Genomic DNA, 22377 nt, shown 5'->3' on the forward strand with positions numbered 1-22377 from the left:
GCCCACATTCTTCCCTTCCTCCCTCTGTCATTTCCCCATTGTTTATTTGAGATCTACAAGCTCCTTGAAAGCAGAGACCTATCTGTGTTTTCTGTGTAACTCTGAAACGTGTTGTGCACATACCATAAAAAATAATCGTGATTTGAAACCGCCATACTTACCTCTAGTGCTACTCATAAATCCCATACTATACCATTTGCACAACTAAACATCTGCTATATTTGGTCACCCGGGTTAATCAGCTCTAGGAGAGCTAGCCTGACATGAGCAGAAGGGGAGCAAAGCAAGATCTTTGAACATACAACATGAATTTTTGCTTTTGAGAGGCGGCCAGCATAATGCAACAGCTAGTGCTGGGTATGGATGCAAAAGACCCATATTCAAATCCTTATTGAGCCATAGAGCTCATTTTGTGGCTGACATTCTTTAGCCTAGCCCAAATCATAAACCTACCACAGGGAAGTAAGAATTGTAAAGGACTTTGAACAATTGGGGGAGTTGGATAAAAATGCATACAGCAAAGTCAGTTGTGTTTACAAAGTAAAAATCCCCAGCCCTCTGGATCATCAGAGAATTACCTTGCCTTGCTTTGCAATAGTATGCATAAGGAAGTCCGTTCTCACATTGTCAACATTTGGCACCAAGATGGAGCCATACTCTGGCGTGCTGCTGGTGGGATATGCATACTCATCAATGCAAGTATTCCAGTGCATCCATTTGCCTAGTCCAAAGGAAAAGCAGTGAATTCCCCTTGAAACGTGCCTTGTATTTAAACATATGTGTATGCATTAGCCCATAAGAAGGTAGTCAGGGAGAACTAGTCTGAGAGACATTTTGGGCATCTTTCCAGATCTGAAATCTACAAAAGCAGGGATGCAACTGAAACTTCTAATCCCCATTGCGTCCAATTTAAAACAGAACTAAGTCATGAAGCCATTAGGTGTGGTGGGTATTCATGACGCATTAGGTGTGGTGGACATTCATGACCCATGAGAGTAAAAGGCATGGCACAACTTGGCAAAAGCATATGACTGGCCCATTTCTTATGTAACACTAAACATAGATTTGCATTATGAGGGCAAAACACACAGAATATCAGTCTTGCATAATTCCCCCTCCACTTTCCTTCGGAGCAGCCACATGGATTTCAGAAATTTCCACCTCCATTTTAGATTAACTTCAGTTTAGCATGTCATCTGAATCAGTGATTAATCTTAACTATGGTTTGTTGAAACAAGACAGCTTGATGAACTATGGTTTGGCCTGTTTCTACTAACTATATTCAAAATCAGTAGCAGTTTTCTGGGTTCGGACAGCACAGCAAGCTGAACATGGGAAGGGAACAAAGTGGAAGTGTTCGTCCTTATATAGCTAAATTATGGATTAGCATTACTTCCACAGCAACCCACTGCCTTCTTGTCCCAACAAAGTGTCTTAGAATTGACAGGGTGAAGATTGAAGAAGACCAAGTATAAACAACACAGGTTTTTCAAATCTGAATAATCTTCAGCTGGAGGTCTCTGATCACTGGATGTTACATCCAGCAAACTTCATAACCCAAAAGCTTCATAACCTATTCACACTAAACCTTTTTAAGCTAGTAATGAGGCACACATAGTAACTTCTCAGGAGTTCACTAACCATCATTGGTAACATAGTAGTCAAACATAGTGTCTTCACTTCCTTCCGGGATGTTGGGGAGGTCAAGTTTTATGGTTTCGTGATTCCGAAGCCAGTGCTCCATTTTGCAACGGTCTTCCAATTCCAGCAGTGCCCCAACACTCCACATCAAGGAGAAGATATACAATCTTTCCAGGTACTCTGCTGTTATTTCTCCACCCTGTTCCTGAACAGCAAAGCACCATTGGTTTTAGTGACTAAATGATGAAATTATTGTGCACCTGCTATGAAAGCTTAGCTAATTACATTTTATTATTATTATTATTTTATTTATGATTTTCAATTTTATACTTTTCAATAATTTTACAATCACTTTAACATTTCAAAACTTGACTGCCTTCCCCCTCTTTCTGCGGTTCCTTCTATTTATTTTTTAATATTTTCTGCAAATCCGAATTAACTTAATTTGCTCATTTAGTCATCTACTTTAAATACATACTATTATAAAACTGCAGGCTATTACAATAATCCTTAGCTTAGCTAATGAAATTGTGGGAGCCAGCTGGAAAGGTTAGCTTAACAGAGTATTTACCTATAAGAGATAGAGAGGCGGGGAAGGATAGAAGATTTTATCAAAAACTGGAGACCCTTTTTTAAAGGGAAAGATATAAACCAACCATTAATAGATGCAATATGAATTTAAAAACGGCTGTTAGTGGTGTTCACATGACAGCATTATACTTTATGTCATAGGCTTGGGACCTTCCCTGAGGAGTGTTGACAATACCTTATTTAGGGACAGCCAGAGGGCACAGATAGATCACCATCCTCTGACTCAAAGGATGAATCTCCTGCAGTCCTTCTATCTCTTTAGCCTCATAGGTCAAATAAGGAAAGGACCCTTTCACAACCCAGCCACCTCCTGCACAGAAGAGGAGCTCATCACACTGCAGGTCTTGCCAGCCTGCTTAAGGTTTCAGTTGGCTGCCTAGCTCCCTACAGAGACAACCATTTATCTAGCTGCTTTCAGCCAGCAGAGCACGGTTGGAGCTGTCCAAGGTCCTGTTTTTGCCTGCCTTTGTATATAACCAGACTTTGGTCTGCTTCCCTTGTGACTCAAGTATATTGTGTATAAAAACCCATTGATGCATGAGTAGGAAAAGATGGTTGCTCATTTCTTGATAATAACACGTTAGCGCAAAGTGGATTGCATATTTCGAATGTTGGGGCATGTATTTCCTCAATATTATGTATAGAATCAGAAGTTGGTATATGAATAGACACGGACACTTCAGTGTTGCATTTATTCCAGCAGAAGTTGATTCATACTAATAGAAAAGCTTGCCGGTATGTGTACTTCCTTGCTGCTATTTAAGGAAGGAGAATTTAGTATTGTACAAAGCACTTCAAAGGGCATTATGTATTCTTATTGAGGGATTAATAATATTTAATGTGTGCTATGTAGCTATGTCTGATATAATGTATTCATTTAGAATATTGGTATTCAAATGAAGGGCCCTAAAGTATTTGCTCATTTGACTTTGCACACCCAGATACAGACAAAACCTCAATCTTGCTTAGAACAAGGGTCTTTTCCAAAAATTGTTTTTCAAAAGTCTGGAACGGCTTACCTTGTACGGGATCAAGCCCTGCAGCATATTAATGCTCTGCATTATCACAAAGGCTTCCAGCATCTCTATCTTGTATTCTAAGGACTGGATGCTATACCGGTAGAGGTCTGGGAAAGACACTGTGTACAGGTGACGCAAAACGTCAGCTTCCTGTGTAGGGCGTTTCTTCAGAAAGCCCTGGGCAACCAAGAAAGAAGAGTCAAGTAACTTTTAAAAATATGTCCAAATTCTCACTCTTATAGAGCTGCTCCAAATATTATCCAGGCCTGTCACCAATCAAGTTCAGTAAACCTACTGAAATTGATTGGCCTAAAGTTAAGCATATCTATTAATTTCAATAGGATTATTTTGAGCAGAACATTGTATACAGCTATCCATTTGGATTTTTAGGTGGAAATGAGCAATTTCAGCCCCTGGAAAACACTTAGATTGTGCAAGAAGCAAATGGTCTTTTGGCTCTGGTGCCATTTTCCCTTGCCTGTTAGTCAGATTATTGTTACCGTTATTCATTTCATTTGTATACCGCTTTATATTTTTAAGGAGGGGGAAATCAAAGCAGTTTACAACCCACATTTAAACCTCAAATAAAACAATCCAGAATGAAACCTTACTGACTAAAGTCAAGTAATGTATACTTTGAAGTATATTTTTGAAGCAACATTAATTAACAAGAAACTGAAATATTATCTTAGAAATTTCAAAATAAAACCTTGCTAAACGAAGACAAATATAAAATGCACATTTAAAACAGCCTAATTAGCAAGAGAATAACATAAAGGTGACAACACCCAATTGCATGAATGAGATGACATTACAAGATTTTGTGGCCTATCATATTTGTATAATTGCAGGCACACACAGGCAGGTGAGGACAACATTAAATCAACAGTATGATTTCTAAAAGCTCCCAAAAAGGCAGGCATATTTTGACACTGCTGCATTCATTTATTTTGTAACTTAATTGGTTTAAGTCAGCTGTAAACATGCACTTGATCTGATATCCATCCCACAGAATGATGGACTTAGATGTGGGAAAGCTACATTTAAGATCCTGTCCAGCTTTGAATCAGTGCATATGGAAGCAGAATTTTTTTATCGGGCTGCTGAACCTGCTGAAGGCAATATTCAGGATGGCAAACTCTCATCCATATTAGCCAGCTAAATGCACATCCAGGAGACGTTGCAGATTATTCCGCAGTTCCAGTTTCAACTGCCCGAAGGCAATTAAGGAGTTGATGATGGAGGCGGCCCAAGGACACATGTAAACATTTATACCTCAAGAATAGGGCTCCAGTTGAGAACCGAGGAGCTCATAAACACCATGCCATTCCTTGACACAGTGGCAGGAGAAGCGTTGTCAATATTATGAGGCTCGAAGACAATTTTACAGTTTGGTGCCATAGGGATCCGATCTCCATTAGCAAGCGTTAATGTTTTGTTATCGTCAAGCACCGAGTTCAGGTTCTCAATCCAAATTGCATCAACGGGACCATCAAGAACTATCCAAATGTGTTCCCCTATAATCCAAAGGTTACAAAAAACAGCAACATTCCATGTCATGAGATTGTTTTGTTATACAACAAGGGTGCTTAATCACCTGAAATGTTTTGGCATCCTTGCATAAAGTTAACCATAACTAAGAGGGAGATATACAATAATGCACCTTTATTATTGGCATAAGATCCAGTTGAAATCCACTTAAAGTACAGGACCCAAATAACAGTACACAAAAGATGCAATTTCTCCAATTTAACCAATGCTGCTCCAGCAACATATCTCTATTTCCTTGCATCCAGAAATACAAGAAGGGATTTCACTCTCACTAGAAGCTCAGCCTTCCCCTCACCGGTTCTGGAAGGCTCCTATGAAAGAGTCCCGTACGCACAGAGACTTTGCACCTGCCCATTAGGGGAAATAGGAAGCCCCGAACATATATTTTTTAGATGTCCTTTTTATGCTGAGATTCGTAGAGAAACCATCAACCCTTTGCTGAAGAGGCTCCCCGATCTACCAGACAAGTCTAAACTTAATTCTCTCCTCTTAGGCAAAGATCACAAGACGACCTGGCTGGTAGCCAGATTCTGTGCCCAGAACTGTAGGCACCGATCATCCCCTGGAATAAAATAGCTTACTAGGGAAAAGCTGAAGTCCCCTTTTGGGGTGCCTTAGGATCAATTTTTATGGTAGGCCAAATCTCAGCCGTACGGATGTATGCATATATCTCAATTTTAACTCATGAGCTATTGCTGCAATCTACTCTAATTGTATATTTTATCTTTATGAATAATCTATAACTATTGTGTTTTGCAAGCTGGTCTTTGATCGTAATAAATTGTTGTTGTTGTTGTTGTTGTTGTTGTTGTTGTTGTTGTTATCTTCACTTACACATCTTCTGCTGGCATAGAGGAATTCCCTCCTTAAAAGCCCATGCCAGTTTCAGGAGCAATGTTCAGGACCATAACTCCTCCACCCCACCTGCTCTGATCCCATTAATTGTTAGCCCCACCCCCCAAAAAACCCAACAGGTGCTGCCTTCTGCATTTTTAAGAAAATTACATGTTATATGCAAAGATGCCCTCGTTTAACTTCAGATCTGCTTTGGCCCCCAGAGAGTCTAAAGTTTCTCTTTCCTCAGCCAAATATTCAAGTGTGCAAGCTGCTCCTTTCAAAACTTCCCCCGGCAGTTAGATAGATATACAGTTTCAGGTACCTTACACAAAAGGCTTTAGATAGCTTGGAAATCTATCCAAGCAGCAATTGTTCACCCTCAAACCAGCAGGCTATTCAAAAAGAGTAGTAAAAGAGGAAAGAGCGCTGCATTGCACTCAGGACAATAGTTGTGGCTCATAACATCACAGCAATCAGATAAACGCAGCAACCAACAGCATAGGGGACTTAAAAGGCAAGTCAGAGGTGACTTGATAGAAGTTTATAAAATTATGGAGAAAGTACCAGTAGATACCGAGAAGTTTTCCCTCCCTCTCTGATAACACTAGAAATCCGTGGACATCCAATGAAACTGCATTTTGGAAGATTCAGAACATATAAAGTACCTCCACACAGAGCAACCTGGTCAGATGGGCAGGGTACAAAACAACAACAACAACAACAACAACAACAACAACAACAACAACAACAACAACAACAACAACAACAATGGAATTCTCTCCCATGGGAGGCAGTGATGGTCACCAACTTGAATGGCTTTAAAAGAGGACTGGACAAATCATGAGAAGGCTACCAGTGGGTACTATTCATGGTAGTTATGCTTCTGAACACCAGCTGGCAGAACTGTGCTCAGTTCCTGCTCACTGGTTTCCCACAGGCCCTGTGGCCCCTGTGAGAACAGGATGCTGGGCTTCAGGAGCCATTGGCCAGATCCAGCAGATTCTTCTTATGTTTTTACGAGTAGCTGATGGTCTTCCCCTAGGGCGGAGTGTGGGGAACCTTTGGCCCTCCACGTGTATTGGACTCCAGCTCCCATCAACTGCAGCCAGAATGGCCCAACAGCCAAGGTAGAGAGGAACTGTAGTTCAGCAGCAACTAGAGTGCTGCAGATTACCTGGTCCCTGATTTAATCAAAGTTCAGCACTGAGGTTTTAAGTACCTTTCTTAGCTCTCAAAGTTTTCCTCCAAAGAGTGGAAAAAATCCCATCTGTCCAGTCATTGGTTGCGACATCGAGGCGTCCAAACATCTGTGGTGCAGTGATGGCCTTAGGATTCATTCTCATTTCACGATGAGGCTGCCCACAGTCTGTAGAAGTTTAAAAATGGAAGGGGAAGGGGAAGGGGAAGGAGAAGAAGGAGAAGAAGGAGAAGAAGGAGAAGAAGGAGGAGAAGGAGAAGGAGAAGGAGAAGGAGAAGGAGAAGGAGAAGGAGAAGGAGAAGGAGAAGGAGAAGGAGAAGGAGAAGAAGAAGAAGAAGAAGAAGAAGAAGAAGAAGAAGAAGAAGAAGAAGAAGAAGAAGAAGAAGAAGAAGAAGAAGAAGATTATTTCGGGTACCAGAGAATAGCATTACACTGGATCCTAACTCCATTCAGCTCAATCACGTAACCTGGCAAAACTTACACTGGCAAAAAGAATAGTGTGCATTAAACTCTATTTTAAAGGCTTGTTTTCCCTCTGCCAGGCTTGGGCTGGTGCAGGTGGCCAGAGACTCACTCCTGAACAGAAAATCTAGCACACTTTATGCCATTTTAGCTTAAGCCGGCACAAATTATGCTGGCTTCCAAAAGTTAGGTTTACACCCTGAGTCAGTATGTTAACTTAGAAGCCTGCATTTATATGCTCAGGCTTTTAAGTGTATTGCCTATAGTACTTAATACTGATTTCTGAAATCCAGGAGCACTGCTGCCTGCCAGTGTAGAGAATATTGAGAATAGTGAAGCAGTGGTTTGCCTATGTGCCTAGCTAAGTCTCTTCCCTTTCCTTCTGCTTTCCACCCCAGAGTTTAACTCTTGCATGCCTCATCACAGATTCGGAGTACTTCTTTTGGGGAGAGGAGTCTTCCATAGGGGAAAACACAACTTTCCCAGTAATCGGCATGTGCCCATTGTTTTATTGGCAACCCTAGCTATCCACGGAGGTGGCTCCGGAGGAAATTGTGCATCAACAGTACATTGCCATCCTTTCCTCTCTCCGAGATTAACATCCTTTGAATTTAACATACCAACTCATCTCAGAGTTAGCCAAGCCAACCTATCCAAAACCAGACATTTAGGTAGGTGCTAATGTCCAACAAGGGATGTGGGTGGCGCTGTGGGTTAAACCACAGAGTCTAGGGCTTGCCGATCAGAAGGTCGGCGGTTCGAATCCCCGCAACGGGGTGAGCTCCCGTTGCTTGGTCCCAGCTCCTGCCAACCTAGCAGTTTGAAAGCATGTCAAAGGGCAAGTAGATAAATAGGTACAGCCCCAAGCAGGAAGGTAAACGGCATTTCTGTGCGCTGCTCTGGTTCACCAGAAGCGGCTTTGTCATGTTGGCCACATGACCTGGAAGCTGTACACTGGCTCCCTTGGCCAATAATGTGAGATGAGCACCGCAACCCCAGAGTCGGTCACCTAATGGTCAGGGGTCCCTTTACCTTTAATCTCCAACATTGACTATTTACCGGTAGTTCGTCGATGGGAAAATTATTATATTTGAAATCTGGCATTTTTAAAGAAAAAATACTGGTATCCCACAATACAAAAGTTCCTTAGCTTTCTTCCCATCTTCCATTCATTGCTACCCTTCACAGGCACTCTCTGGTTACCATAAAATCCTTAGTAACAACATTTCTTTTAGATTCTGCTGCTACCATAGTAACTCTCTTCTGACACCATCTGTCACCACCATGTCATCACAATTCCCCAAAACAAATAAAACTCAGCATCTTCAGAATCTGTCTCCGCACTGTTTAAAAATGGGATCGTCCTCAGAAGGCGGTCCTTCTTCTGACTGGGCCCCTGGACACACCCCTAAGTAGGTTTCATTTCTAGGTCTAAGTTTCATTTCTCTAAATAGGCATCACGGGTCACAGCCAATCAGGAAAGGGGTGGGGGTTAAGGAATTATATAAACATCAGTGCAAGAGTGCCCTAGGCCCTTGATTGAACACCCACCCTCCCACCCTTAGTGTAGGTACTCGGCCTTGATTTGGACTATGTGTAAGTCGCCTGTCTTTATATCCATTTGGCAAATTGGCACTGGTCACTTGGTTTTTTGCCTTCCCCCTTAGCAATCATCACAACTTTCTAGGTTTGGGGGTTAGGCATTGGCTTTGATCAAAAGGTATTCCGTTAAAGGAATCTGGAGGTCCCGGCAGTGCCGGAGTGCGGGGCGTCGCTACGTAGCGCGCATGTGCGGCGTCACTACGTACGATGTCGTACGTAGTGACGCCACACATGCGCGCTATGTAGCGGTTTGGCAGTGGCGGCGCTCCACACCATGCGGATGGTGCCAGGATCCTGGAGCAACAGAGGCGCCAAACCGCTGCTTGCGCCGCTGCGGTGGGGCACCGTCTTGTCACCCCTGGAGATGTGGCACTGGGAGTGCAACCGCCCCCACGTTGCAACGCCACTGAGTCCCGGATCTCGTCCAAAGTCCGCTTGATGGGCTAGGGCCATGCCAGGATCACAGAAACCTCGCGGTAAGCTTCTGTTGGGCAAACCCCCAATGTTGCTGCCTCGATGGGTTTACCTACATGGACTCTGTTCAACTGGGGCAGTAGTCCGTTATAGTCTTCAGCCAATGCCTATACCAATACCACTCACATTTAGTTTGCAATCAATAAAGTTGTGGCCTTAATGTTACCCACCAACCTTAATTCTGTGTCCGTGTGTAGTTATTTCATGGGGGGGGGCTGGCTTGGGGCCTCAAGATGCAATACATTTTAGTTGAGTAAGACTGGGTCCTTTGAACACTGGGGTCCAACATGTACCTCTTCAGGCTAACCCAATGTTACCACCAGTTACATCCTTTAAAAAGGCATCGTTTTTACTGATCAAGCGTGTTTGGCATACCTGTCATCGATTTCATCAGTGTGTGGATGCATGTTGTTTTCCCGGCACCACTGGGACCCAGAGCCATCATGCCATGCCTCACCCTTTGCGTCTCAAACAGCTGGATAACTTTCAGTCTCCACGGGGGGTGGTTAATTAAGCCAGCCTCTTCAACCTGTCGTGATCACCAAGAATCATATCGTGATTGACTGTCCCATCTACGCAGCTCATTGACAGACACTTCCAATGAATTCAATGAGAGGGAAACTCTTTGCGCCAGATGCAGAGATGCTGAAATGTTGCACCATCACTAGGGTCTGGTAGCGGATCTGGTGGAAGCGTTTGTCTCCCCCTCTGCTGCCCCTATCCTGTCCATGACTCGGCTCTCTTTTTTTAGCCATTCTGCCAGTTTATCCTCACTGGTGGGATTTATCTACGCCAGCAGAGGGTTCCACCAGCATATCCAGCCAGTTCCACTGGCAAATCTGCCATGGCAGAGATGCATCTCCTGTTTTGCTGGCCCAGCAGGTAGGGCCTTCTGCCAAACCAAGAAAACCTCAATTGGTGAAATTCAAGGACATGATAGCAGCCTTAATTATAAGTTTCTCTATCTTTTTTGTATAATTTTTTATTACATTTTCTGTTTTACAATTTAGAATACTCATTCAAGCATCCTTAAAATATGAATGACTTCCCTTCTTCTCTTTCTGTGGTTCATATCATAATCCCTGCATATTTTACATAAACTAAACCATTCAATATTACATCCATCAAAACTTGTTTACATTGTTGAATATATCTTAATGCTGCCAACGTTTTCAAGTGTACACAATTCCCCCCCATATATTCAATAAACATTTTCCAATTGTCTCTAAATGTATGTTCCTCTTGTTCTCTTATTCTATATGTTAGGTCCGCTAGCTGCACATATTCCATCAGCTTAAGTTGCCATTCTTCTTTAGTTGGGACCTCACTCATTTTCCATTTTTGAGCTAACAAAACGTGGGCCGCTGTATTGGCATACATAAATAACCTTTTCTGACACCTGGGAATTTCAGTCTGAATTATCGCAAACAAAAAGGGGGAAGTACTTTGAAACATTTTTTTCAATTCATTATGGATTATTTCCCAATACTCTTTTAGCCTTTTACAAGTCCACCATGTGTGAAAGAACATTCCTTCGACCTCTTTGCATCTCCAGCACTTATCTGATTCAGTCCTGTACATCTTAGCAAGCCTGCTTGGAGTTAAATAATGTTAATTAGAAGTTTCAGACCCTGATACAAAATATGATCTTGCAACACCTGAATCTCTTCGCTAAGCAAGGGGGAAAGAAAAATGTGGTGCGCATGAGGTGCAAGTCGGGATGTAAGTGTTCACCAGTGTTGAAGCAATGATTCTTCAACATCAACTTCGTTGGACTGGTCATGTTGTGTGGAAGCCTGATGATCATCTTCCAAAGCAACTACTCTATTCTGAACTTAAAAATGGAAAGCGTAATGTTGGTGGTCAACAAAAGAGGTTTAAAGACTGTCTCAAGGCAAATCTTAACAAATGTAGTATAAACACTGACAACTAGGAAACACTGGCCTGCGAGCGCTCCAGTTGGAGAACAGCCTTTACCAAAGGTGCCATGGGCTCTGAAGAAACTCGATCTCAGGACGCAAGGGAGAAATGCGCTAAGAGGAAGGCACACTTGGCAAATCCACACCGTGATCAACGCCTGCCCGGAAACCTATATCCCCACTGTGGAAGGACGTGTGGATCCAGAATTGGCCTCCACAGTCACTTACAGACCCATTGTTAAAATCGTGTTTATGGAAGACAATCTTACTCGGCTACGAGTGATCGCCAAAGAAAGAAAAGAAAGATGGCATCCTTTTCCATTCGCCTTCTTTTCTCCCATGCAACACCTTTTCCATTCCACCACAGCTTGCCTTGCATTCAGAGCTATGCTATTAGACTCGCTGTCTGCTGTGGCAAATTCGAATAACTGGCCCAACGTGAGCAATTACATAATTACATTGTCATTAAATTCTTCCACTCCGTTCATTTCCGTGCAAAGAAGACACAATGCAAATAGAAGAGGGGTGTAACCAATTATGTATTGTTTGGGCACTTAAAGCAGCAACAAAAAATACTCATTTTTTTTTTGGACCTGGGATGTATAAGCGAACATCAGCCATTTCTGCTGCCACTGCCATCAGAATTCTCTGACATTCCTAGGGGCAAGAGCATGCTACTTTCTCCTTTTCTAGCATGATGTTGTGTACAAGTGTGAGAGACTGTGTGTGTGATTAGGGGAGAGGAAGAAAGAGACTGTATCTGTGTGTGCATATCCTCAAACATAGCCCATTTCGAATATTCATTTATAATCCAAAGTGAAGAAAACACTTCCTGGGATTTTTATTCATGCTTTCAACAAAGCACCCACTCAATCTAATTTTTTTGTGTTGGGAATTCATGGTCAGTGCAAGTTTTTCCCCTCCCAAGGGATTCATTCATTGAGCCAAAGTCTTTTGTCCAGCTGAAGAAGCCGTATGTAAACATTTGTAATCATTACCTGTTTGCTAATAGCAGCTTCGAGCTCTGGATAGCCTGCCTTGTCAAGTTGAATACTTGGGAAAAGGTCTTCAATCAGGCTCAGAAATAAGGGCTCGTCTTCATCGATCTGCCAAAACAGCACAGAAATGTCAACAGAAAAGGTATTGCTTTCTGTAACGCAATGCTTAGCTTCATTAAGATCCTTAACAATAATGTGTTGCCAAATCCACTATTTTGTAGTGCACAGGAGAGCGTCAACTCACCAATATGCCTAACATTTCCTCTGCATTGCTGGCAAAGATAAGACACAGTTTCCAGTCTAAGCAGCCTGGAGAGGGGGGAAAGGGGAGGACATTGATAGGCAAGAGGAAGGACAGTGCAAGAAAAAATAAAGCAGGCAAGGTAAGGGAAATATCTGAAAATGACGGCACCCAGAGGCATTAAATGAAGAGGTCTGGAAGCTTGTGATACAGCAACCCTATTACTGAAAGGTCTGCTGCATCAGGCCTCATCTAATTCGGTTGTCACCTGGAAGCAGACATTCCATCAGGCTGTCTCATTTCATCAGCCCTGCCTCAAGACCAGTTCCATTGGGTGCCTCCTTGCCTTTGCCCTGTTTCCATTCCAGCTGGTCATTATAAGAACTGCTATTTAACTTTCAGAATTCCCCCCTCTTCCCTCCTCGTTCCTTTTTCCTTTTGTGCTGTCTTTAGGATTCCAAGCCTAAGGATTGGAACTCTGTGTGTGAGAGAGGGGGGAGGGGGAGGGAGAGCAGGGTACAAATGCTATAAATACATATTTTATATCTGCAACACTTACAACCAGCACTTTGCACTCCTTCTCAAAACATATTCTATCAGCTTTCACTCATTTCATTGTCAACACCAACATGGACACAAGGATGGGTGGAAAAACTGGGTTTCAGGAGCCGCCATTTGGTGGCAGCGAAGGAGGAAGGGAAAGGTATAGTAGTCTAGAAAAGATAGAAAAATGCTTCTTCATCAATAGAACAATGGGTTTAATACTCACAGCTGCTTAAGCAAATCAGAGGATAAGTAGCCAGCTGTTACATAAGTTATTTTGGAAGCACAAATTAAGACAAAGGAATCGCCTAAGAAAAGCTTGCTGCATTGATTATTCCAACCTATTTCTCCATTCAGCCTTCCAACAAACCAAAAGACTGAATTTGCACAATGTATTCATTCACTCACGTGCTATGCCGCCTGCAGAATTGCTACGTATACCAAGGCAACTAGCACAAATAAGCATATTAACAATAAAACATAAAATATGCCTTGAAAACAATGTTATCAAAAGCCGCAAGGCCAAGGGAGGGGAGGGGAACCCTGAATAAAATCGCAGAAATGGAATAAAGCCTCAAAACTCAAACCATCATTTTGAAAGGCCTGCAGAAGTCAGAAGACCTTCACCTGGCATCAGGAGGACACTGAGTGGGCAATAGACCAGCTTCCCTGGAAACAGCATTTCATAACAAAGAAAGCCGCTCCTTGGTTTCTGGGAAGAGAAGCACTTCAAAGTCCTTTCCAGCGACTCATGAGAGGGCACATTGTGTCAAGCAGGCAAACAACTTGAGCTTTATTTCCTCTGTAATCCCCAGTGCTAAAGGACTTCTCTCCTTTATGTTCCCACCACAGCCCAGGGTACAACAGTATTTCCTAGCATTTTTAAGGGAGCTCTCCTCTCCTTCCAGTTCCATAACCTTGAATGAGTCCACAAAGATCCCTTATTCCTTTGCTGCCATCACCAGCAACTGGGGGTCCATTTCGAGGGCTTTGGGCTTCTGTTTGTCTGAGGAAGGTGAGAGGGGACCATGCCCACAGCCCTGGCCCATGTTTCCAACTTCCCACTCTCTCATTTCTAGCTGGTTTTAAATACAGTGGTACCTTGGTTTACAAACCTAATCCGTTCCGGAAGTCTTGCTCTACTAGTGGTACTGCAATGTATCTGGTAGCACATTTGCAAAGCTAAGCAGGGCCCAGTATGGTTTCAAATTGGATGGGAGCCATGTGTTGGGATTCCTGCATTGCAGGAGATTTGACTAGATGGCACACGGGATCCCTTCCAACTCTATGATTCTATGATTTTAAGGAATTCATCTTTGAGGATTGGGTCACCTGATGAAGAGCCTCCAAAACATGTTTAGTGCACAGGCACATCTACGGCAAGCTTACCAGTTTAGAAAGATTCATGTCTCTCAACACACGCATGACAATTGTGGATTCCGTGTCATCCGGGTTGGACCTTTTGGCAGCTCCCAAGGTCCGCAACACTGACAATATATTCCTCAGTCCAAAGTCATAATGTACCTGAGAACAGGTCAAAAGTTTTTTGAGAGGCAAGCAAATCTGGCACACCTTTGCACCAATGACAGATCGCTCTATAACAGGCATCCCCAAACTTCGGCCCTCCAGATGTTTTGGACTACAATTCCCATCTTCCCTGACCACTGGTCCTGCTAGCTAGAGATCATGGGAGTTGTAGGCCAAAACATCTGGAGGGCCACAGTTTGGGGATGCCTGCTCTATAATCTGTGACAGAAATTTGCAAATAGTATACGACAGCTTTGTTCTAAGGTCTGCTTCTGGACATGCAATCCTCGTTTCAGATATCTCCACCAAAAAGAAAGATGAAGGAGATGATTTAACACCACACCATAACTGCTGTCATGACACTTCAGTCTATCATGAAGTGGAATTGATTCCCACTGAGGATGAGGACCCTCTATTTCCTTTTTAAACATTGAGCAACTGGCTTCATTTGTCCTTTGTTACATCGTCATGACATAGCCAAATAGCCAAATCTGAACGACTGCATAATGCCATGCATGACATCTTCACATTCATCACAAATTGGGTAAGATCAAACAGAGGAAGAAAAATTGGCTGTAAAAAAATGGTGCCAATGGCAGCAGGGCAGGAAAGAGGCAAGAAATACACCTCATATTAGGAAGTTTTTCCAGGGAGATTTTTGTATCCCTCAAGAACACTTCTTGCCCTGATATTACCATGTATTACACAAGTATCCAAGGAGAACAAGCCATTCTACATTCACAAACAAGCATTAAGCTAGTTACAGGTAGGTAGCCGTGTTGGTCTGACGTAGTCGAAACATAATAAAAAAAATCCTTCCAGCAGCACCTTAAAGACCAACTAAGTTTTTATTTTGGTATGAGCTTTCGTGTGCATGCACACTTCTTTAGATACACTGAAGCAGAAGTCCCCAGGCGGTTATGTAGTGAAAGGGTGGGGGGTATCACCATAGCTGCCAAGTTTTCCCCTTTCTCGAGAGGAAGCCTATTCAGCATAAGGGAAAATCCCTTTAAAAAAGGGATAACTTGGCAGCTATGGGTATCACTCAGAAGGGTGGTGGAAATGGGTGATTGACTGACTGATAGCTGTTGACAACTGTGAATGACTGCAAATGGTCTTGCATGAAAAAGCAAGGGTTGGGATGGCTGAAGATCGCTTTATCATGTATAATGAGATAAGAATCCTATGTCTCTGTTCCAACCAGGTCCCTCCATGGTTTTGAGCTTGGTGACAAGTTGCAATTCAGCAACTTCTCTTTCCAGTCTATTTCTGAAATTCATTAAGCATTAAGCTGACAGACAGTGGCTGGCTTAGGGTTGCCCAGTGAGCATGAATTCAAAAGCAAGTATTTATTTTTTTTTAAGGTAAGTAAAGCATTTTGGTTGGGTGAGGGTTCTTTCTCCTTTTTGAGTTTTCATATTTTATTATTGTGCCTTCCCCCCCCCCTTAGAGGCATGGTGCAGCACTGTGGGTTTTTTTCAACCCACCTTTTATTAAAAGAACATTCCTGCAGAAGGTGGGAAACATATTCAACTCTTTTGTGCAACAAAACTTTTTTTAAGAATAAATATCTTCCACAAAACAGGGTCTTTCACCTTCTTTTTTATACTGGTACACCGTTGCACACACACAAAAATATTTTTTTAAACCCTCAAAGGATCACATCTCTCAACATCTCTATCTATTTAAAATCCCTTCCTGCCACAACATCGGTTCATTTTCAGAAAGAAAAAAAAAATCATTGATATGCTATTCCTTGAACATCAAGATAACCCAAAAGGAAACATCTCATGGATGTCCTATAGCACTACCAACATTAAACAGCAGACTATCTCCTATGTTCTTATGCAGTACTGGCTGTTATTTGATTACTATCTATCTGTCCCGTGATTCATATCCAGAGGCAGCTTCTATTTCTTGGTATCTGCTCTCCCATCCTCAATATCCTCAAGTAATCCTATCCTGTTCAATTTGATCAAATCTGACAATGTAAAATATATATATATTGGGGGTTTTTTTTGCAAAAATGCAATGAATTATGTTAAGTATTTATTTATTTATTTATTTATTTATTTATTTATTTATTGCCCTAATATTAAAAACGAAAAGAAAAAAATCAGCCAGCCAACCAATGGCGTCATCTACGTCGCAGACCACAACATTTAGAAAGGCTACTGGTCCTTCAGATTTATTGGTAGAATGAAGCTTTCCATAGCACATGACTACTCCTACCTGCTTAGATAATTGTTCCTCGCAGAGCTTGTACAGGGTAAAGAACTTCCTCGCAAGCACAATGTTATCAATGAAGCCGCAGCTAGCTAGCTTGACACGGATGATGATCTGCCGGTCCGGAACCATCATTGCCACCGAACGGAAGTTGATCTTCAGGTTTTCAGGCAGCTCTTGGCGGCCCGCATACCCTGGGTTCTGGTTTATCAGACCATTAGTTATTAATCAGACCACTACTATGACGACTATTCACATCGTCCTCAACCTGAGAGCAAGCCCCATTGGTTGCACCATGGACTCGGTGCGTTTTAAGTGTGTTTTAGGTGCATTATACAAATGTGACACTAGAGGGTGATGGTGAGCTTATGGCAAATTCAATATATACAGTGGTACCTCTACTTACAAATAACTCTACTTACGAATGTTTCTACTTGCGAACGGAGCTCCGTCCGCCATCTTGGATGCGGTTTAGATAGGATTTTTTCTACTTACGAATTTTTAGATAGGCTTGCTTCGACTTATGAATTTTTTCTCCCAATGCATTCCTATGGGATTCGACTTACAATTTTTTCGACTTATGAATGTGCATTCGGAACGCATTAAATTCGTAAGTAGAGGTACCACTGTGTGTGTGTGTGTGTGTGTGTGTGTGTGTGTGTGTGTGTGTGTGTGTAAACTAAGCATTTTCAGCGTTTTTTATATGTTTCTAGGTTCCACCTAGGAAGTTCCTTAGATGATCCCAGGCATGTCTTATGTAATATCAGGTATGAGACAGGTGGAGGTGTTTTCGGAAAATGGCCTCCCTGGCTGAGCCTAATTCAAAAAATGTGGGCCAGAGATTCCCTACTGCTGGTTCACCAAAGCACTTCCTTGACAGCATTTGTATCACTTGCACTGAAAAACTGAGTGAATGAGCAGTACAGCACAACTAAGGAAATACACAATACAGTCGTACCTTGGATCCCAAATGCCTTGGCACTCAGACGTTTTGGTCCCCAAACACAGCAAACCCGGAAGTGAGTAGTCCAGTTTGCAAACATTCTTTGGAAGCTGCACTTTGGATTCTGAACGCTTTGGAAGTCAAAAACGGACTTCCGGAACGGATTCCGTTCAACTTCCAAGGTACGACTGTATCTTCCTCTCACCAATAGGTCAGTGAGCCCTCATTCATCCACGGTATAACGGAAGGGCTCCTTGGTCGGGGATGTAACTTCTGAGCAAAGTTCAACTCTGACACATATTTCATGAGCTAACCGCAGAGACTGCAAATTCTGCAGTTTCTCTGAACTGACAACTATCACTTATCAAAATCTTCAGAGTGCTTACCATTGTCAAAAAGAGTCCAAATTCGGGATTCATTTCCACGCTATCGCCATCTGTAAAAATGAAGCTCTTCTTGCGCTCCTTCTTGCATGTCAGAACAATTGCAATTTGCTGTGCGGCGACGGACAACACCGGTAAGTCAATGCGGTTAAACTCGTCAAAGCAACCCCAGGATCCAGACTGAGCAAGACCTGAAATCAAAGCAAAGCCTTATGCTAAAGCAGCCAGTGTTGTGGTCATTTTACATGATTTAGATATAAAGGACACCTTGAATGCTTTCAAATAATAATAATAATTTTAAAAACTTGAAGCGAGTTCTAATGAATGCATAGTCAAGAATGGAACAAACTTCAGATAATATAATAATATTTAGTAGCAATTATTTTATTATTATTATTAATAATAATAATAATAATACCCCACCCATCTGGCTGGGTTTCACCAGCCACTCTGGGTGGCTCCCAACAGAATATTAAAAACACAATAAAACATCAAACATTAAAAACTTCCCTAAAAAGGGCTGCCTTCAGATGTCTTCTAAAAGTCAGATAGTTGTTTATTTCCTTGACATCTGATGGGAGGGTGTTCCACAGGGCGGGTGCCACTACCAAGAAGGCCCTCTGCCTGGTTCCCTGTAACCTCACTTCTCGCAGTGAGAGAACCGCCAGAAGGCCCTCGGTGCTGGATCTCAGTGTCCGGGTTGGATGATTGGGGTGGAGACGCTCCTTCAGGTATACTGGACCGAGGCCGTTTAGGGCTTTAAAGGTCAGCACCAACACTTTGAATTGTGCCCGGAAACGTACTGGGAGCCAATGTAGGTCTTTCAGGACCGGTGTTATATGGTCTCAGCGGCCAGTATTATATTGCCTTGTACAAATAGGATTCTACTCATGCAAATATCAATAACCCTACATACAAATGATTTGGTAACAGAAGTTCTGTGAGATGAAGAAACGCCATGCAACAGGAATTGAGAAGGCCGTGGTGATAGAAATTTTAAGCGCATGGTAAATCGTACCTTTGAAAATGTCTGTTCTTCCACATCACACATTTCCACACACAAGAGCAAATATAACATGCACATGGTATGTCCTAACTTGAATGTGAACGTCATCCTGACCTTTAAAGATTCTTCCCAGTCCTCGAAAATCCATCTGATCAGAGCAATTGAAGACCACAACGTATTTCCCAAGGCATCTCCCCATGTCTTTCGTTGTTTCTGTTTTGCCAGTTCCTGCGGGACCTGCTGGCGCTCCCCCCATGCTCATACCTAAGGCTTGCGCCAACGTGATGTAACACCTGCAAGAAAAGGAGCGCAATAGAAATATCCCTTTGCCATTTGTGCTTATTGTGCCCAGTTGGAGGTCTTAAAAGCAGGGCTGGTGCTGGATTGCAAGGGGCCCTCAGCATGCACACACACACACCCCATCAACACAAACCACTGTGTTTCATTGATCTATGGCCTGGGACATTGCATTTTGGGTGAATTAAAATGATGGGTAGCAACTGCAAATGCAAACTGAGCTTGGCTCCCATTTAAAAGTGGCACCACTGCCTGCCCAACGCTAGGATAGCCATCTGCAGGCCCAAAGGGGAGAAGTGGGGCCAGCCCAAGACATTTCACCTCCTGAAAGGCAGAGAGGCAACATCGCCCTAAAGGCACCCTGCTTTCTGGGTTGCACGTGGTCTCTTTGGAGACCCTGCCCAGCGCCAGAAAAAGTGCCCTGTCTCTGGTGGAATGGAGTCGCTGGGAGCACAAGGGCTGAGGCCCCCGCTCTCCCATTTCCTTGCCCACCTACTCAAGTCCCTTCTCGCTGCCTTACTCCATCCTGGCACCCTCTGTTTCCACAGCAAAACAAAACTCCTCCTCTTCCTTCATCTTTCTTTCTCACCCACATCTAATCCAGCCCAGATCCACTCACTGCGTCCTGGAGAGAGAGCGCCTCTGGATGCAAAATAAGTTCGGGAATCAAGAGCCTTTTTTTGCCCCCTCACAGAGAGATCTGTTGTCTCTCTTTGCTATGGCTCTGTCCCTATAGGAAGCTCAACCCTGCCAGGCTGAGCAGAAAGGATTCCAGAGGGAAAACTCCTCCCCTCTCCTCAGTCCCAAGGCAGGAGTTGGGGACCATCTGTTCATCCAACAGCCAAGGAGCGTGATTTGTGGCGACCCCCAAAGACTCCTCCCCCAAAAACCCACCGCCTTCTCAACCGACCAGCGCAACCCTTGTCCAGTTAGCTGCATGGGTGCCCAGAGCAGTGGCCATGCTGTGCACCCGGGGGGGTGCACGAGCTTCCCGCAATATGCCTTTTTGTCACCCCCTCACAGATGACACCCGGGACGGAACACCCCCCACCTCCCCCCCCTTCCTACGCCCCTGCCTGCCAGTAAAGAAGTGAGTCCGGGAAGATTGACATCAGGAACAAGTGGTGATGGGGAACGAAGATCAACATTGAGATCTGCTGCCCCTGTGGACCTTGCCACCCGAGACAGCTGCCTCACCTGATAGGTAGGCCAGCCCTAACAGGGACAGAATAGTCAAGTCAGGCTGATGAAAGGCCCACCTGAGCCACTGGGGTCCTCAAGCAATGTTTGATTTGACTGGCTGTGGTTGCCAGGCTTCAGATACATGCGACTCAGCTACATGCAATAAAAAGCCAGAATACTGAGGAATTACAAGGTATAATATCTGAGAAATCCAAAAGCTAACATGCAGGCAGGGAGGGGAGTTAGATTGTGCCCCCTCTTACTGGGTTTTTAAAACATTTATTCTAGTGTAAATAGCAATGAGTACAGAAAACGCTGGCTTCACATAATAAAGGCATAGTATTAATACTATTGATGTTCTACTAACCTGTTGATGTCTTGATTTTTTACTTTATATTTTACTATTAGCTATCTTGGGTGAGAAGACCGAATGCACATTTAATAAATTTAAAGATAACATAAATGTGTCAGCAACAAGTTTTCATTTTTAAATTACTGTAGTCAAGCACTAAGAAAACACATAGTAATTAGCAACCACACCCAAATCTCTTCTGGTTTTAATCCAGAATAGCCATACTAATTCCCACGATACCCACTGGGCTTCAGAAACATGACCCAGAGTCTGTAGTGGCTTTGGTTCATTGGTCCCTGTTGTATTGTGCATTATGGTAAATGCTAGATGGTCTGAGTTTCAATCTGAAATGGATCCTGCAATTGGACACTTGGAATCTGGAGTCCAAACCCCTCTCCTTCCTAGAAATATGCTAAAGACAACCACCATATATTGCCATTCCAGAGTGAAACAAGGCCTCTTTATCTTTCATTGAAGATGAAGATGAATGTACCGGTACTTCTTTTTTTTGATATATAAAAATGTCATGAATTATAAGGAAAAATCTCTTCTCTGTCTTGATTTCAAAACCTTGCACAAACCCTCACAGTTAATGCTCCACGAAAGTAAGACTGAATGAGGCTCCGAAATAATATGCTGGAGAATGACATTGGCATACAGAGCATCTAATCCTTCAAGTAGGTGGAAGGACAGAAGTATCTCTCACCTGTCTGTGAGAGGGGTGATGACAAGCCTGTCTGTGCAGCCCAGAAATTCATTCTGATACGTGAAGGCCACATCCGTGATGTTAATCATCATCTTGTCCGCATCCTCATTGAAATAAAATCTGCATTGCTTCAGCCACTCAAAGTCTGTGGGATTCTTGATATGCATACGGCACTAGGAACAAGAGACCATGTTGCCATAGATGAAGGGCTTTATAAACAGAGTTTCTGAGAAGGAATCTGGCAACTGACTCGAGTGTATATTAAGGAGAGGGAAACTAGTTGAATGCTGACTGTAGAAAAAGCCTTGGGATGATAACATCTCACTGAGAGCAAGGTTGCACGGACAGTGGCAACTGAGCACAACAAGAGGCAGATCTGATAATAGGGTAATGGCAAAAGTACCCCTGACCGTTAGGTCCAGTTGTGGACGACTCTGGGGTTGTGGCACTCATCTCGCTCTATAGGCCAAGGGAGCCGGCGTTACAGCTTCTGGGTCATATGGCCAGCATGACTAAGCTGCTTCTGGCGAACCAGAGCAGTGCACGGATATGCCATTTACTTTCCCAGAGTGGTACCTATTTATCTACTTGCACTTTGATGTGCTTTTGAACTGCTAGGTGGGCAGGAGCTGGGACTGAACAACAGGAGCTCACTCCGTCGCGGGGATTCGAACCGCCG

At 43.2% G+C, this 22377-nt stretch overlaps 1 protein-coding gene across 2 annotated transcripts in view; it reads right to left on the bottom strand.

Moving 5' to 3' along the window:
* The window catches only part of DNAH5 (dynein axonemal heavy chain 5), a 144882-nt gene that overhangs the window by 69780 nt on the left and 52725 nt on the right, over positions 1 to 22377 (bottom strand). For both annotated transcript variants that reach the window (XM_088675088.1, XM_060278039.2), the window contains exons 35-46: positions 21699 to 21871; positions 19276 to 19454; positions 18159 to 18346; positions 16836 to 17030; positions 14466 to 14600; positions 12293 to 12400; positions 9751 to 9904; positions 6859 to 7005; positions 4527 to 4768; positions 3252 to 3428; positions 1642 to 1846; positions 579 to 721 (exon numbers count right to left, since the gene is read on the bottom strand). In XM_088675088.1, the coding sequence (XP_088531214.1) occupies positions 579 to 721; positions 1642 to 1846; positions 3252 to 3428; positions 4527 to 4768; positions 6859 to 7005; positions 9751 to 9904; positions 12293 to 12400; positions 14466 to 14600; positions 16836 to 17030; positions 18159 to 18346; positions 19276 to 19454; positions 21699 to 21871 (2046 nt within the window). The remainder of the gene's footprint in view (positions 1 to 578; positions 722 to 1641; positions 1847 to 3251; positions 3429 to 4526; positions 4769 to 6858; positions 7006 to 9750; positions 9905 to 12292; positions 12401 to 14465; positions 14601 to 16835; positions 17031 to 18158; positions 18347 to 19275; positions 19455 to 21698; positions 21872 to 22377) is intronic.

The sequence above is a fragment of the Zootoca vivipara genome, chromosome 8 (assembly GCF_965207765.1).
Source record: "Zootoca vivipara chromosome 8, rZooViv2.hap1.1, whole genome shotgun sequence".
Taxonomy (NCBI): Eukaryota; Metazoa; Chordata; class Lepidosauria; order Squamata; family Lacertidae; genus Zootoca; species Zootoca vivipara.